The following is a 13,566-nucleotide window of genomic DNA, read 5'->3' as shown; positions in this document are numbered from 1 at the left end:
CAATATTCCAGATGCAGTCGCACCGTTGATTTATATAAGGGCATTATGATATTGGCACCTCTGTTTTCAAGACCATTTCTTATTATCCCTAATATGCTGTTGGCCTTTTTTCACAGTGGATGCACACTTACATTCATAAGTTTGTTGGTTGGTTTTCCAAAATGAAAAGCTAATCTCTTCTTTAATCTATTCCCACCCCCTATTTTGTGTGTTTTGTATCACTTAATAGTTTGCATAATAAAACAAGCTCTTTCTACATATACTTTTTCCTCATGATAGTACCAGAAACTGATGGAATAAGTGTTGTGTTTTTAACACTGATTATTATAATGCTTGCAGTATTGAAACGGTTAAATTTGACAATTTTTGTTGTGCCAGTGTCCCTGATTCCTGCCTTGGGGACCTTCAAACATATCATTTGCTGTATTTATAATGAGCATACATCCTGGTTAATTTTAACCAAGTGTACACCATGATTTCTTTGCTGATCTTAACCAGTCCTATCCTCTGTAGAAGTGAAGATCTGCTTTCCAAGTGAAATTACCCTTTCCTATTTTCATTTGCATATTAATCACACAGATTTCAAGTTTAAAAAGGAAGAGTCCCTTCTAAAAATATAACATAAGAAATTAAACATAAGACTCTGCAAAACAGAATCTAGAATTCCTCTGAATAAAGGATTTCCTAAGAGATGTAAAATAAATTTTAAGGGCTTCATCACAACTTACCATTATAGTATTTCAAAATGTTTAGATGTAAATGTGTTACTTGGTTAGATGCTTAGTTGCAGTTTATTTACATGTATTTATTTATTTTTAAGATTCTGGAAGTTTCAGCCATTCTGGGGATCAGCAAAGGTATGTGTTCTCGATCATCATGTTGTATACAAAGATGTTATGGGTGAACAGGAATGAGGTATGATCAATATAGTTCAGTGTCACCAGTCTATGATATATGTTCTGTTGGCTTTTTATCACAAAGTACTTATTTCCTTTGACAACCTTTTTACTTCAGATCCCATATGTAAACTACAAGTAGTCCTCGCCTAACAACCATTCATTTAGTGACCATTTAAAATTACAACAATGCTAAAAAAAGTAACTTATGACTGGTGCCTGAAGTTACGACCATCCCAGCACCCCATGGTCATGTGATCGCGATCCAGGTGCTTGGCAACCAGCTCGCACTTACAACGGTTGCAATGTCCCAGGGTCACATGATCACCATCTGCAACCTTCCCAGCAGGTTTCCAGCAAGCAAAATCAGTAGGGAACCACGTGATTTTCTTAACGACCATGGGATTCATTTAACGACTGCTGCAAAAAAGGTTGTAAAATTGGGTCCAATTTGCTTAACAACCACTCTTTTTAACAACCAGTTTTCCAATCCCTTTTGTGGTAGTTAAGCGAGGACTACCTGTACTATGAAATGCCATGCCATTCTGGTTTCTCTGCTTTGTCTTCACTGATGCAGTTCAAGGCACTTGCATACAGTCACCAGCTTCACTTTCCAATTCTTTGAAGCAGTCTTGTTCTGTCTCTGAGTGTCTTCAGCATTAACCATTCCTCTGGAGTGTCCTGTTCCTCAAGTTAATTGATTAGGCTGCAGAAGTGCTCCCAAAAGCTATGTTACCAGAATTTATACCAGTTGGTAGAAATACCAGTAGTACAAATTCAAGATTGCCTGTTATGTGTGTTAGAAGTCTCAACATTTTCTACTCTTCCTAGAAGACACTTCTCCAAAGGGGGAATACCTATCTCTTAGATCTTTCCCAATGGAGGATGCATTATGACTAGCTAGACAGATAGCAAAAGTCAAAGAGCTCTTACTATATAGCACCAGTAGGGCCTTGACATAGTAAAGGACTGACTGTCACTCTGTGTTCAACTTATTTGGATATAGAATGGGTTCTTTCTACTCTTATTTTTGCTATTTAATAATTATTTATTGCCAGACTCAGAAATGTATACAATAATGGTAGGTTTGTTTTCCATTTGACTGTGTATTAATTCTCCTTTGCAAGGTTGGATCTTTTGATCTTGTTGCATAGTAACATCTCCCCTCCCCATTTTCTGTCATCTTTACTTTTTGCACTTTCTCTCCTCTCTCTTTGTGTGTATGTGGGTGGGTGGGTGGGTGTGTCAACCTACTGAAGATAATACTTAATTTGTTTTAAAGATGTCATGAAGTGCATTGCTTCAACTAAATACTTCTTTTGCTTCAACAGTGGGTGGTAATTGCACTTCTTTTAAATCTCCTAAACTTTTTCTTCCAGCTATGCAGGGTATGGCAGTCAAGAAAACCAAAATTATGGACATTTGCCACAGGTAGGCTGACAGTTGTGCCATTGCTTCTTTAAAAGCAAACTGTCTTACTTTATGATCAAGATGATTGTATTTCCCAACATGCTTATGGGGTTGTGGCACAGTAAATAATATCTTGCTGTTCTGCAGAAGAGTAGTGAGGCAACATTTTGGGGGAAAGGGTAAAAAGTTATCTCTGAGGTGACAGAGCATAGTCACACTGAGATTACTTATGAGTAGATTTCTCTTGCTTTAATTATATGTACCTTACTTTATTGAAGGCCTTAATTTATTAATTTATAAAGTGAAAGCTAGCTGGGTGACTTTGGGCCAGTTACTCTCTCTCAGCCCAATCCACCTCACAGGGTTGTTGTGGGGAAAATAGCAGGAGGAAGGAGTATTAGGTATGTTTGCTGTCTTGAGTCATATATTTAAAAAAGCAGGATAAAATAATCATAATCATGAATTCAGTCATCATGGATACACTGCAAGGCAAATTCTCCTGCTATGATAATTGTTTTGTTGTTGTTGTTTAGTCATTAAGTCGTGTCCGACTCTTCGTGACCCCATGAACCATATTGCGCCAGGCCTTCCTGTCCTTCACTGCCTCCCTGAGTTTGCTCAGTTTCATGCTCATTGCTTCAGTGATGCTATCTAACCATCTCATCCTCTGCCGTCCAACAAATTGCTTATGTATAATGATCTAGTTGGCAGACAGGTGGTGTCAGTGATATCACACTTCTTAAATGAATTTCTGTCTGGAGCTAAAGTAGCCTGTACTTTTAATTAAATCCTTGATTTAATGGATGAAAAGAGTGATTGTTAAAACTCAATCTCCATTACATTGAAGATTTACCTTAATAACAGTGAGTAGAGTAAGGCAGTGCCCTCTTTTCCTCTTGGCTCTCAGTGCATCATATCCGACTGGCGCACCTCCAGATTTCAGCACCTTTTCTTATTTCTAGTTTCTTCTCAGTTAATGGTGATTGGCCTGTGTGTCTATTCCTTTGTGCAGCAGTCTTGGTAAAGAACAGGCATTTAGTGTGGTATTTCCCACCTAACTGCCTGCTGATCTTCCTAGGACCACCTTCTCCCTCCCTCCCCTCAGCTGCTGCTAATGTGCTAGTGTGACCTCTCCTACTTGCCTACTCATCGCAGAGTTTCCCAGTGCCTTCCCTTCTCTTACCTACTACTAATGTCCCAACACAGCATCCCCCCCTCCTCCACAGCCATCCCAGCACGTTCTCTCTGTCTACCCCTGTATTTCAATACAGCATATTCCACTGGCATGCCTATCTGGCCCACCCACATCTTCCCATGCCCATACATGCCTTGCTCCTCTCAGCTGCAACCACCAGTGTTCCACACACCATATACCCATTCAGCAGATTAAATCCATTCAGTCAAGAATTTACTATAAAATAATCCATCCTTTCTCAGTACGCTCAGAAATATATACCTGGAGTAGTTTATTTGTTTAGTGCAGTCTCTCCTAACTTTTCATCCTCTAGTTGTCTTGAGACAATATATCTAAGGTATACTGAGAGTTCAAGTCCCTACATACCTGAGGATGCCACATAGTAGAAGGCTAGTTTCATAGTATTCATATCCTGAATAAAACAAAACAGCAGATAAAAGCAATGCAGACAGTTGAGAAAAATGATGATATTGGCTTCCTCAGTAATCTTCACAATACCCCTGTAAAGTATAATTATAATGAAATATAATCATTTATTGAACTGTTGTGTAAAACTTTGTGTACATATATGCAGCTTTCACGTGTGTAATTTTGTAGGTTTGCTTTTGTTCCTTTTCTTTTTTTTAATTGTTTAAACAAAACAGAAAAAGAAAGATTAATTAAAGGCAAAAAAGACAACAAAAAGCCTACCCAGAAACACTCTAGACCAAGAGAAGTTGGTTTATCTAATTGCCATCTACTACAGAAGTATAATACTTCTCTAATTTAAGTAGCTAGACTCAATAAACAAGCCTTATTTCTCTTTTACATTCTTATTCATTGCAGGGTTATCCTGGCTATGAGCAGAGTGGAGAGAGTTCATCTTATGGGCAAAGTTATGGAAACTATCAAGGGAACTATGGACAGACCCAAACAGGTTTGGTTGAGCATGCTGACATTTTTGTACATGTGCACCGTTCAAGGGCAGCAGTTTACCTAAAGCATTCCCTATTGGATCTTCAGGTTACGGGCAAGGTAGCCAACAAGGATATGGTGGATATGAAAATCAGAACCAGAGCCCGTATAACCAGGAATCTTATGGCAATCATGGGCAGCAGAAAGATTTGTCAGGCAGGTAAGGAATCTTTTTTTCTTTTTCTTTTTCTTTTTCTTTCTTTCTTTTTTTTTGCATTAACTAACTGTATAAAACTGAAAAGAGGATGATGTACTCTTTTACTGATGTAGCCATGTACTGAACTGTTTTTTTAATAATAATTTTATAAAACATTGTTAAACAGATAAAAACCTAATACAGAAAAGAAAAAATAGAAAGTGCAGAAAAAATATAGAAAATAAATAAAAATATAGCAAAGGAAAAGAAAAGAAACATATAAGCAACTTCCCCCTTCATCACAAGTATAAACAATTTTAACAACTTTTCACCTTCTCTTAAAATACAACAAACAATCTCTTCATCCCATATCTCATCTCTTATCTATAAACAGATCCTTACAATCTTGTCATTCATTCCTGGTCAACAAAAGTCCATTAAGGGTTACTAGAAATAACAATATTTCTATTTTAACCTTGATCAAATAAACCCAATTTATATTCCTTCCTTTTACTTTTAACAATCTTGATCTTTAATCCCTTCAAATAATGTCTTAGCGCTTGTTCTCTTTTCATTTTTTCTTTGTCCTTTGTTACAAAATCCTTCAGAACTTTAACAGATCTCTTTTGTAAATCCAATACAGTGGTACCTCAGGTCACGAACTTAATTCGTTCCGCGACTCTGGTCGCGACCCGAATCAAATTTTCCCATAAGGTTCAATGTAAATACGGTTAATCCGTTCTGACCCCTACGAATTTGGTCACTAACCGATTTTGGTTGCGACCCGAATCAAATTTTCCCATAAGGTTCAATGTAAATACGGTTAATCTGTTCTGACCCCTACGAATTTGGTCGCTAACCGATTTTGGTTGCGACCCGAATCAAATTTTTCCATAAGGGTCAATGTAAATACGGTTAATCCATTCTGAACCATATGTATTTTTTTTTTAACCACAAAAATATGAAACAAAGTACAATACAGTACAGTATGAAGAGAGAGAACGCTAACCTTGCTTGAGGTGACTTCTGCCGTGGAGGACAGGAAGGCGGGTGGGGAGGTGGTTATTGTTTGGAGGGAGAGTCCCCCTCCCTACAGGAAGCCACGACCACGTGTCACAGCAGGGAAAATGGCTATGGATCCTGTTCGTCACCCAATGCGGAGTTCGTGAACGGAAGCAAAATTTTGCGAACGGTGCTGTTCGTGAACCGAACTGTTCGTGAACAGCAGCATTCGTGACCCGAGGTACCACTGTATAAGAAAGTTATTCAAGTCGGTCTTTTGGTTTGCCATTTGTATAGCCCTTTTAATTATTAAGACATCAGCCAGTTCCATTTGTATATCCAGTGTAATATCTTTTTCCATATCATTCTTGTAGCTTATCATTTTAAATCCACTTTCAGATCAGTCTCAGTCTTGTCCAATAAAACTTGTTCCTCTTCCTTAACATCTTTTAAAAGCCATCCATCTATAATGGCAGACACTTTTAAAATTAACTTTTGGGTCCGTTGCTCACAAATATCCTCCAATATGTCCAGTGTTAAAATATTTTGCTCCATTCTGTGTTAGTAAGTCAAATTTAAGTGTTCTTCTCCTTTAATTGTAATCTTTAGTTCCTTCTGGTTCCCTCTATTGTCCAACTTTCAAATTCCCATCCTATCATGTTTTCTTTTAAGAATTCAAAACAGCATTTTCCTATGGGAAGGATTCTTATGATTAATTTCAAAATCTTATTTCAAATCCATCTGGACCCTTAGTCCTTTGATAACTTTTCAAAATCAACATTCAAGCCACACTCTTGCTGTTTATTCCAAAAAAAGAGGTTTTTTAATGTCCTTAAACTTATTTTTAAAACTTACTTTGTTAAGAATTAAAGGAAATTCACCTGGTGCATGTTATAAAACTTGTCAATCAAAAATTTCTTAATATTTGAAAAGCAGTTAAGAAGCAATTTCCAAAAGTGCTTAAGAAATGAGGCTTGGCAGAACTTTGTGTCCATAAGGTTACATTGCAGCTGTGAGCTTGGTGAAAATCCCTCAGTTCCTGCAATTACTCATGAGGAGCAGCTATCCAGAGTGCAAGTGGGCAATCTCGTGATCTCTCCTTTATCAAGAGAGACTTGGCTGGCCAGAAAATGCCATCTGGCCATAGATCTCACTGCAATGCTGTCTCTGCTCCCTCGGAGACATCTGGTTCACCATGAATCCTCACCAGACGTCATCTAACCATCTACTGAACTGTGACTGCTGTAAAAACTCATTTGTTAACTGAGAAAAGAGATTGGTAGAAAAGCATTTTAATTGTTTTAGCAGTTGACTGATTTCTGTGGGTTGCGTTGGAGATAACAGTGGCTGGAACAGACATAAGACAATTTATATTTCTTTTAGCTTTGGTTGGTAAGACTATTCCATTAAATTTTTTAAATGTTTTTTCTGCAAAATCAATGGAGAACACTCCCAGAAAAATAGAATATTTAAGAAACGCTCATAAGATGATCCAAGAGTTCAGTACCATTTTGTTTGATTTATTGTTACCAGCTGCCTGGACTAGCTAGAGGACAATTTCTATTGTGTATGTTCTAGTTGAGGTCATGAATGCATCTAGAAGAGTGGGCATACACTAATGCAAATGCTAACTAAATCAGACAGCCAATATATGTATTTTAAAAAACAATATACAGGTAGTCCTCAACCTACGACCATTCATTCAGGGACCATTCGAAGTTATGACGGCCTTGAACGAATGGTGGTTATGACTGGTCCTTGAAGTTCCAGCTGTTCCAGCACCCTTGTGCTCGCAATCTGGGCGCTTGGCAATTGGTTCACGCAACTGGTTGCAGTGCCCTACAATCACATGATCGCCATTTGCAACCTTCCCTGCTGGCTTCCCCAGAAAGTCAATGGGGAAGCCAACAGAGAAGGTTGCAAGTTGCTGGGGTAAGTCTCCCCCACTTGCACACCTTCCCTGGCCCTTGCTACGCCTTCCTCGTGTATTCTCCCCAACTTGCACTGCACCTCTTGCACATCCTCGTGCACTCTTGACCCACGCCATGCCTCTCATGCACACCCTCCCCGACCTGCACCTCTCACACACCCTCATGCACCCTCCCCAACCCAGCAGCAGCCACTTATCTGCCTGCTGCCCTGGCACTTGCAACTTTCTGCCGGCTTCCCCACTGACTGTGGGAAGCCAACAGGAAGTTGCCTTGCTTAACTGTTCATTTAGCAACTGTTTGAAGTTATAATGGTGCTAAAAAAGTGACTTATGACTGGTGCCCCCCTGGTCACATGATTGTAATGCGGGCACTTGGCAACCAGCTCGCACTTATGATGGTTGCAGAATCCCGAGATCACATGAACACCATTTGTGATTTCCCAGCCAGCTTCCAGCAAGCAAAATCGATGGGAAACCATGTGATTCACTTAACAACCGCAGTGATTTGCTTAACAACCACCACAAAAAAAGGTTGTAAAATTAGGTCCATCACATAATGCTTTGCTTAATGACCACATCATTTAGCCACCTAAATTCTGGTCCAGTTGTGGTCATTAAGCTAGGGCTACCTGTACCTGTAAAAGTTAGCCTTCACCATCTCATTCTTGAATTTGATGGCACTCCTGATTCTGAGACAGGTCCTCTCAATCTTCACATTGATCAGAATTTGCTGATCAGATGGCTCTGATTGAAAAATTAGACTCACTGAACTTTCCCTGTGAGTAGTTCATAATTAACTGGCTTTCTTAACACTATCTGAGCAAACTGATATGTCAGCAGTAATTTTCTAGAGCATAACACAAGTTAATGAATATTTGATGCATACACCTTCCTAAAACATTTTGACAAGCTGAAGACATTTAAGGTCCTGAGCAACTTGGGACCAGAATATTTGATGAATTGCTTTCAGTGTTACAAATCTGGGTTTTTATATTTTCTAAAACTGCTTAGAGATATTTTTTATATAGGAGGTAGTATAAACAAAATTAAACAGCACTTTTTTGTTTTTATTGGAACAAAATTATATTAATTCTTCCCACTTCCTGCTTGATTAGATAGTCAGTTGATACCGTATGTTATTTGTTGGCTTACAGCAATTATTTTCAAAACTTGAGGTAGGGAGGAGAGAAAATGTCTGGGAGAACTGTGTGCTTTTTCTCCCTCTGTTGTGCCTTCCACTGAAGTCAGGGCCTTAGTATTTTGAGAGAGAACTTTGGCTAATCCACATTTGTGCAGTCATCGCTTCAAGGAACTTGGGAAGGAAGAAAATGTAGAAAAGACTATAGCTTTGTAGTTATACTGCTTACATTCTTACAGTGTGGCTTAGTATACAGATCCAGTTCAGGTGCTAGATTTTTGCAGACATCAGCTACACATGTAAAACTTGGTTGCGGACAAAGATTCATGCATAATCACCTGTGAAATAGTTATCTAAGGAGGTGGTGGGTTCCCCTTTGCTGGGTCTCCAAGCAGAAGTTGAACGGCGATTTCATAAGGACGTTTTAGTTCAGGTTCCTGTACTGAGAAAGAAATTGAACTTGATGGCCTAAATTTCTCTTTGTTATTCTATTTGATTGTATCTGAAGATTTTGACACTCTTTGTTGCTGTGAATGAATAAGGCCAGGAAAGTGGTCTCTCTGTCATTTTTATGCACTTCTGCATAAAGAAGAGAACACAGTTAACTTTTGTTTGTTTCAATACAAGGTCTTCCTATGACCAGAAATCCAGCTATGGGCAGCCAGGTTCATACAACCAGTCTTCAAGCTACAACCAGCAGCCAGGATCCTATGACCAGCAACCAGGTTACAGTCAGCAGCAAAGATCATTTGATCAGCAGTCAAGTTATAACCAGCAGGGACAGCAAAGCTCATATGACCAGCAGTCAGGATTTAGCCAAAATCGAGGCTCATATGACCAGCAACCACAGCAGAGCTATGGGCAGCAACAAAGCTCATACAACCAGAAGTCAAACTACAGCCAGCAACAAAGCTCATATAGTCAAAACCAACCATCATACCAGACACAGCAGAAGGAAAGCTATGGGCACAGCATGCAAGGTAGGCACTGCATGGAGTCCGCGCAGAAACAGAGCATTGTGGCAAACCTTGTAGAAACTGGGGGATTTTTGTACCCAAGATATTGCAAAGAGCATGTAGCAGCAGAGCTCTTAAATAGCTGTGGGCCAACTGCATCTTGTTGCTGCATTAACTTGTGTGTGGTTTGGGCATGGAATGAAGAAGCAGTGTGGACAGTCTCTGTTGAGTTGCTTCCTTCCAGTTTATTTTTAAAGCATGTAGTATGATAAGAATTAATTAAATTCGTTCCTGTTCTTGCTAGTTTTTTTTACATTAGAGATGGCATTGCCTTTTTATTCTCACATAGGCTGAAATGCCTATTCTATGATCATGCCTGCTGTAGCATATATGTAACATCCAAAGCCAAATAAGTATTTCTCCCCCTCCACAAGTATTTCAGTTTTTACCTATCAGTGTAATTGATCAAAAGCCATTCATTTAAATTATTAAGAAATTTTGACTGAATGGGAGTTCTAATCTTTTTTCTTCAGGACCTAATAGTATAATTTACTATGTTTGCATCTACATATAATCTTTCTAAGCAAAAATGTAAGTAAGGAGGCTCTTACTTTATGCTACTCAAGAATAATTGCTTTGAAATTCCTTAGATGAGCGTCGTGAAAAAAGTAGATATGGGGACGATAACCGAGGCTACGGTGGCCCACGAGGTGGAAGCAGATTCGATTCTGATAGCAGAAATACTATGTCTGGCTTAAGGTAAAGGATTTATCCTAGGAGCTAGAGATGGTTTACTGTACCTGTTTAGTCCATTGTTTTTCTTGCTTGCTTGGATTAATGCTCTTACAAACTATTTGAAGGAGTGTTCCCCCCCCCCGAAATTCCAGTATTCATGTTCTGCATTAAAAATTCAGATCCCCAAATGATTGTGATATTGTATATACCTTGGCAACTTATCTAGGATATCTCTCTTGCTGGTTCATGCACCAACTGAGCCATGTGTGGTATGTTTAGCTTTGGCTTAAAATGGAATGTAAAACTAGCCATCATGGTATGTAAAACTAGCTGTGGCTAGACTCCACCTATAGCATATGGCCTAGTGTTCAGGTACGGATCCAGTCATTGTAGTCTATTTAGTAAACTATGTTAAAAGTCATTGCTTAGTATAATGCATAATCCACCGTATACTCACCCCATATGATTTGTCATGAATGCATAAAACACTAAATTCTGTGACTTAAAACTAAAATGTATTTTTATAAGAGATAATAAAGGGTACTTGAGATTCCATTCTATTCTATTCAGTGCCAGGCTTGGCCAATGCTTTTATTCATTTATGCAAATATCTGTGGCATACTTGTAAGCATCTGAGAAGTGGGATTGCCGAAGGTTTTGTTGTCCACTGCTCCTGAGCTTTTAACAGCAGCTTGACATAATACTTGTTCATGCCATGAAAAATTTAGTCTGACTTTTTCAGATTGTGCAACTGTTATAGGCCCAGGAATAAGGCAGACCAAGAAACTATGATTCATTCACAGGCCTTGTCCTGCTAAACCATGAGATTCTTAGCAGTGATTGCTCTGTTAGCAGATACAGCTGGTCATATTTCTGCATCTTGGTAAGCCAAGTTAGATTCAGGCTTTGTCCACCTACAGCTACCCAGAGAACAATGCCATGGTTTGCTTTTTAACTTTGTTCTCTAGTTTTTTCCATGTGGATGAAGCAGTCTCATATTGGAATGTCACACTAAGCTTAAACTACCAAGCTACACATTTTTCAGCTGCAGCTATTTGAGAATGAGTCAACAAGTGTGTATTTATGGCTGAGTTTGGAGGGAGGTGTGAAGGCAGTGGCTGTGTCTTATTTTGAATTTACAGTTCTATTTTAGCATTATTTTTAGAAAATAGAATAATTATGTATTTATCAATGGGTAGCACCATTGCATTGTACTTGATTTTGGGTTGAAAAGGTAGATTCTCAGTGTGCAGTTACATATAATTGACATATGAGCTGCCTTAATTTGGATCATTGCCTTCAAGCCTGATGGAACGAAGCAAGAGTGGAATGAGTTAGGAAGAGAGGTGTATATAGCTGGATGAGTTCAGAATTTTCTGTACTGACCAGGAGAAGGTCTGCTTTTATTGAGTGACCTGTTTTTCTCCTGTGCTGTATGTTTGTGTTTGTTTACAGTGTTTATAGCCTACCCCAATCTGTAGAGTCTGGGTGGTGTATAACAGAATAATAAAAAATACAAATATAGAAAAAAGCAAAACTAAAACCATAAGGAAAAAAGAACTACTCCCTAACATGTACAGTGCAAAACAGTCAACTCTCATTGAAAGCATGCTGGAACCAAACACTTTCTGAAATGCTGAGAGGAAAGGGGGCAACACAAATCTCTAAGGATAAGGAATTCCACAGCACAAGGGTCACTGCCAGAAAGGCCATGTCCCCCTAACCTTCTGTATGTGGAAGGAATCAAAGCAGGCCGTCTCAGGATGGTCTTACCAGACTTGAAGATTAAGACTGCTATCCCTACGATGTAAAAACAAGCTATTAAATCTAGAACTGATTCTGATACCTATTCTAGGCACTGTCTGATTTTATTTAAATTGTATCTCAGTGTTTTGGCTGGGGGATTTCAAATCAGAACATAGCAAATGCAGCCTTGTTTGGTATTCTGGATATAACAGATCTCATCCAAGCTTTGGAAACTGCCTCAGAAGTAAAGCAATGGAAAAAAAAAGTGGTATGGAAAAATTGCATTTGAAAATATTAAATATTCCCTCATTTGTATTGCTAAACAGAAATGAATGAGAGCTATTTCTCAAAATAAATTAGAAGATTGAACCTGGGCAGGCCACGTTCAACATATGTGTTGATATAGGACAGTTAATTACTGAACGAATCTATTGATACTGCCTATAGGGAAGAAGCAAAGTGGCAGAAACTGGAGCAGAATCACTTGTATTTTTATCAGGTGTAAGGTAAATAGGTTTGTCGAACCTGCAGTGGCTGCAAAAACATCTCTTATCTATTGTTAACAAGCCGTCCTCTTCCGCAATCTGTTAATCTCTTGCTTTTATCCAACCATTGATTACTCTACCAAAAAGTTTTAAATGGCACGTGTCTTATAGAATGTTGTGAACAAAGAAGCAACTCTTAATTGCTGAGTTATTAAATTGGATTCAGGAAAGCATTATACCTAGATGGCATTGGGGGATGTTTACTTGCTCCATCTACTTTTTCTTTCTTTAGTACAGCTAGTCCCTAGGTAAAGAACACCGGGATTAAGGACGACCCATAGTTTAGGACAGAGCCAACTGTAGCAAAATTCGAGTTAAATACACAGTGGTTTGAGTTAATTACACAATACTACTTATACAGTATTATACAATAATACTGTTCTGGCTTACATACAAATTTGACTTAAGGAAAGACCTTGGAAACGGAGCTCATTCTTAAACTGGGGACTACCTGTAAACTGCCAGTCAAATTCTTTTCTGACTTTGTCTCACTGGTTTGCTTAATATGGTTGACATTATGAAGTCTCTTAAAATTAGTGTGATGTCATAGGTCAGTGATGAAAGTGCATGTTTTACACGCTGAAAATCCCCAACTCCTAGCGCTGCTGTCTAAAGATGTCAAGAGATTCAACTAAATAGACTAAATGGTACTAGCCATATTAGGGATATAACTATAACTTTGATATAAGCCAGTTGTTTTATATAGAAGTGCCAAAAAACCTACAATCTTGGCCTTGCCTTGCCACTTTGAAGCAGAGAAACTTGAGAGCAGCATTTACGTGCTTGATGGCAATTGTAATAATATTGGTAATGGAGTGTTTTTTGTTTTTTAAAGCAGAGTTGCTTTTTCCCCACTAGCAGTCTTTAAAATATCTTAGAATAAATAATAATTAATGGAATTTTTTTTTTCCTAGAGACCAACA

General features: G+C 38.5%; 1 protein-coding gene across 3 annotated transcripts in view; it reads left to right on the top strand.

Moving 5' to 3' along the window:
- TAF15 (TATA-box binding protein associated factor 15) overlaps positions 1 to 13,566 on the top strand; it is a 29,926-nt gene that overhangs the window by 3,839 nt on the left and 12,521 nt on the right. For all 3 annotated transcript variants that reach the window (XR_015798195.1, XM_007440199.4, XM_088152408.1), the window contains exons 2-7: positions 821 to 857; positions 2,276 to 2,327; positions 4,327 to 4,417; positions 4,504 to 4,615; positions 9,289 to 9,641; positions 10,268 to 10,376. Coding sequence is in view for 2 of the 3 variants with exons in the window: in XM_007440199.4 (XP_007440261.1) it covers positions 821 to 857; positions 2,276 to 2,327; positions 4,327 to 4,417; positions 4,504 to 4,615; positions 9,289 to 9,641; positions 10,268 to 10,376 (754 nt within the window). In the remaining variant the exon portion in view is untranslated. The remainder of the gene's footprint in view (positions 1 to 820; positions 858 to 2,275; positions 2,328 to 4,326; positions 4,418 to 4,503; positions 4,616 to 9,288; positions 9,642 to 10,267; positions 10,377 to 13,566) is intronic.

The sequence above is a fragment of the Python bivittatus genome, unplaced genomic scaffold, assembly GCF_059951505.1.
Source record: "Python bivittatus isolate LINGU-HERP-01145 unplaced genomic scaffold, Pbiv_v1 ctg000690_np1212, whole genome shotgun sequence".
Classification (NCBI taxonomy): Eukaryota; Metazoa; Chordata; class Lepidosauria; order Squamata; family Pythonidae; genus Python; species Python bivittatus.
This window is presented reverse-complemented; position numbering and strand designations above follow the sequence as displayed.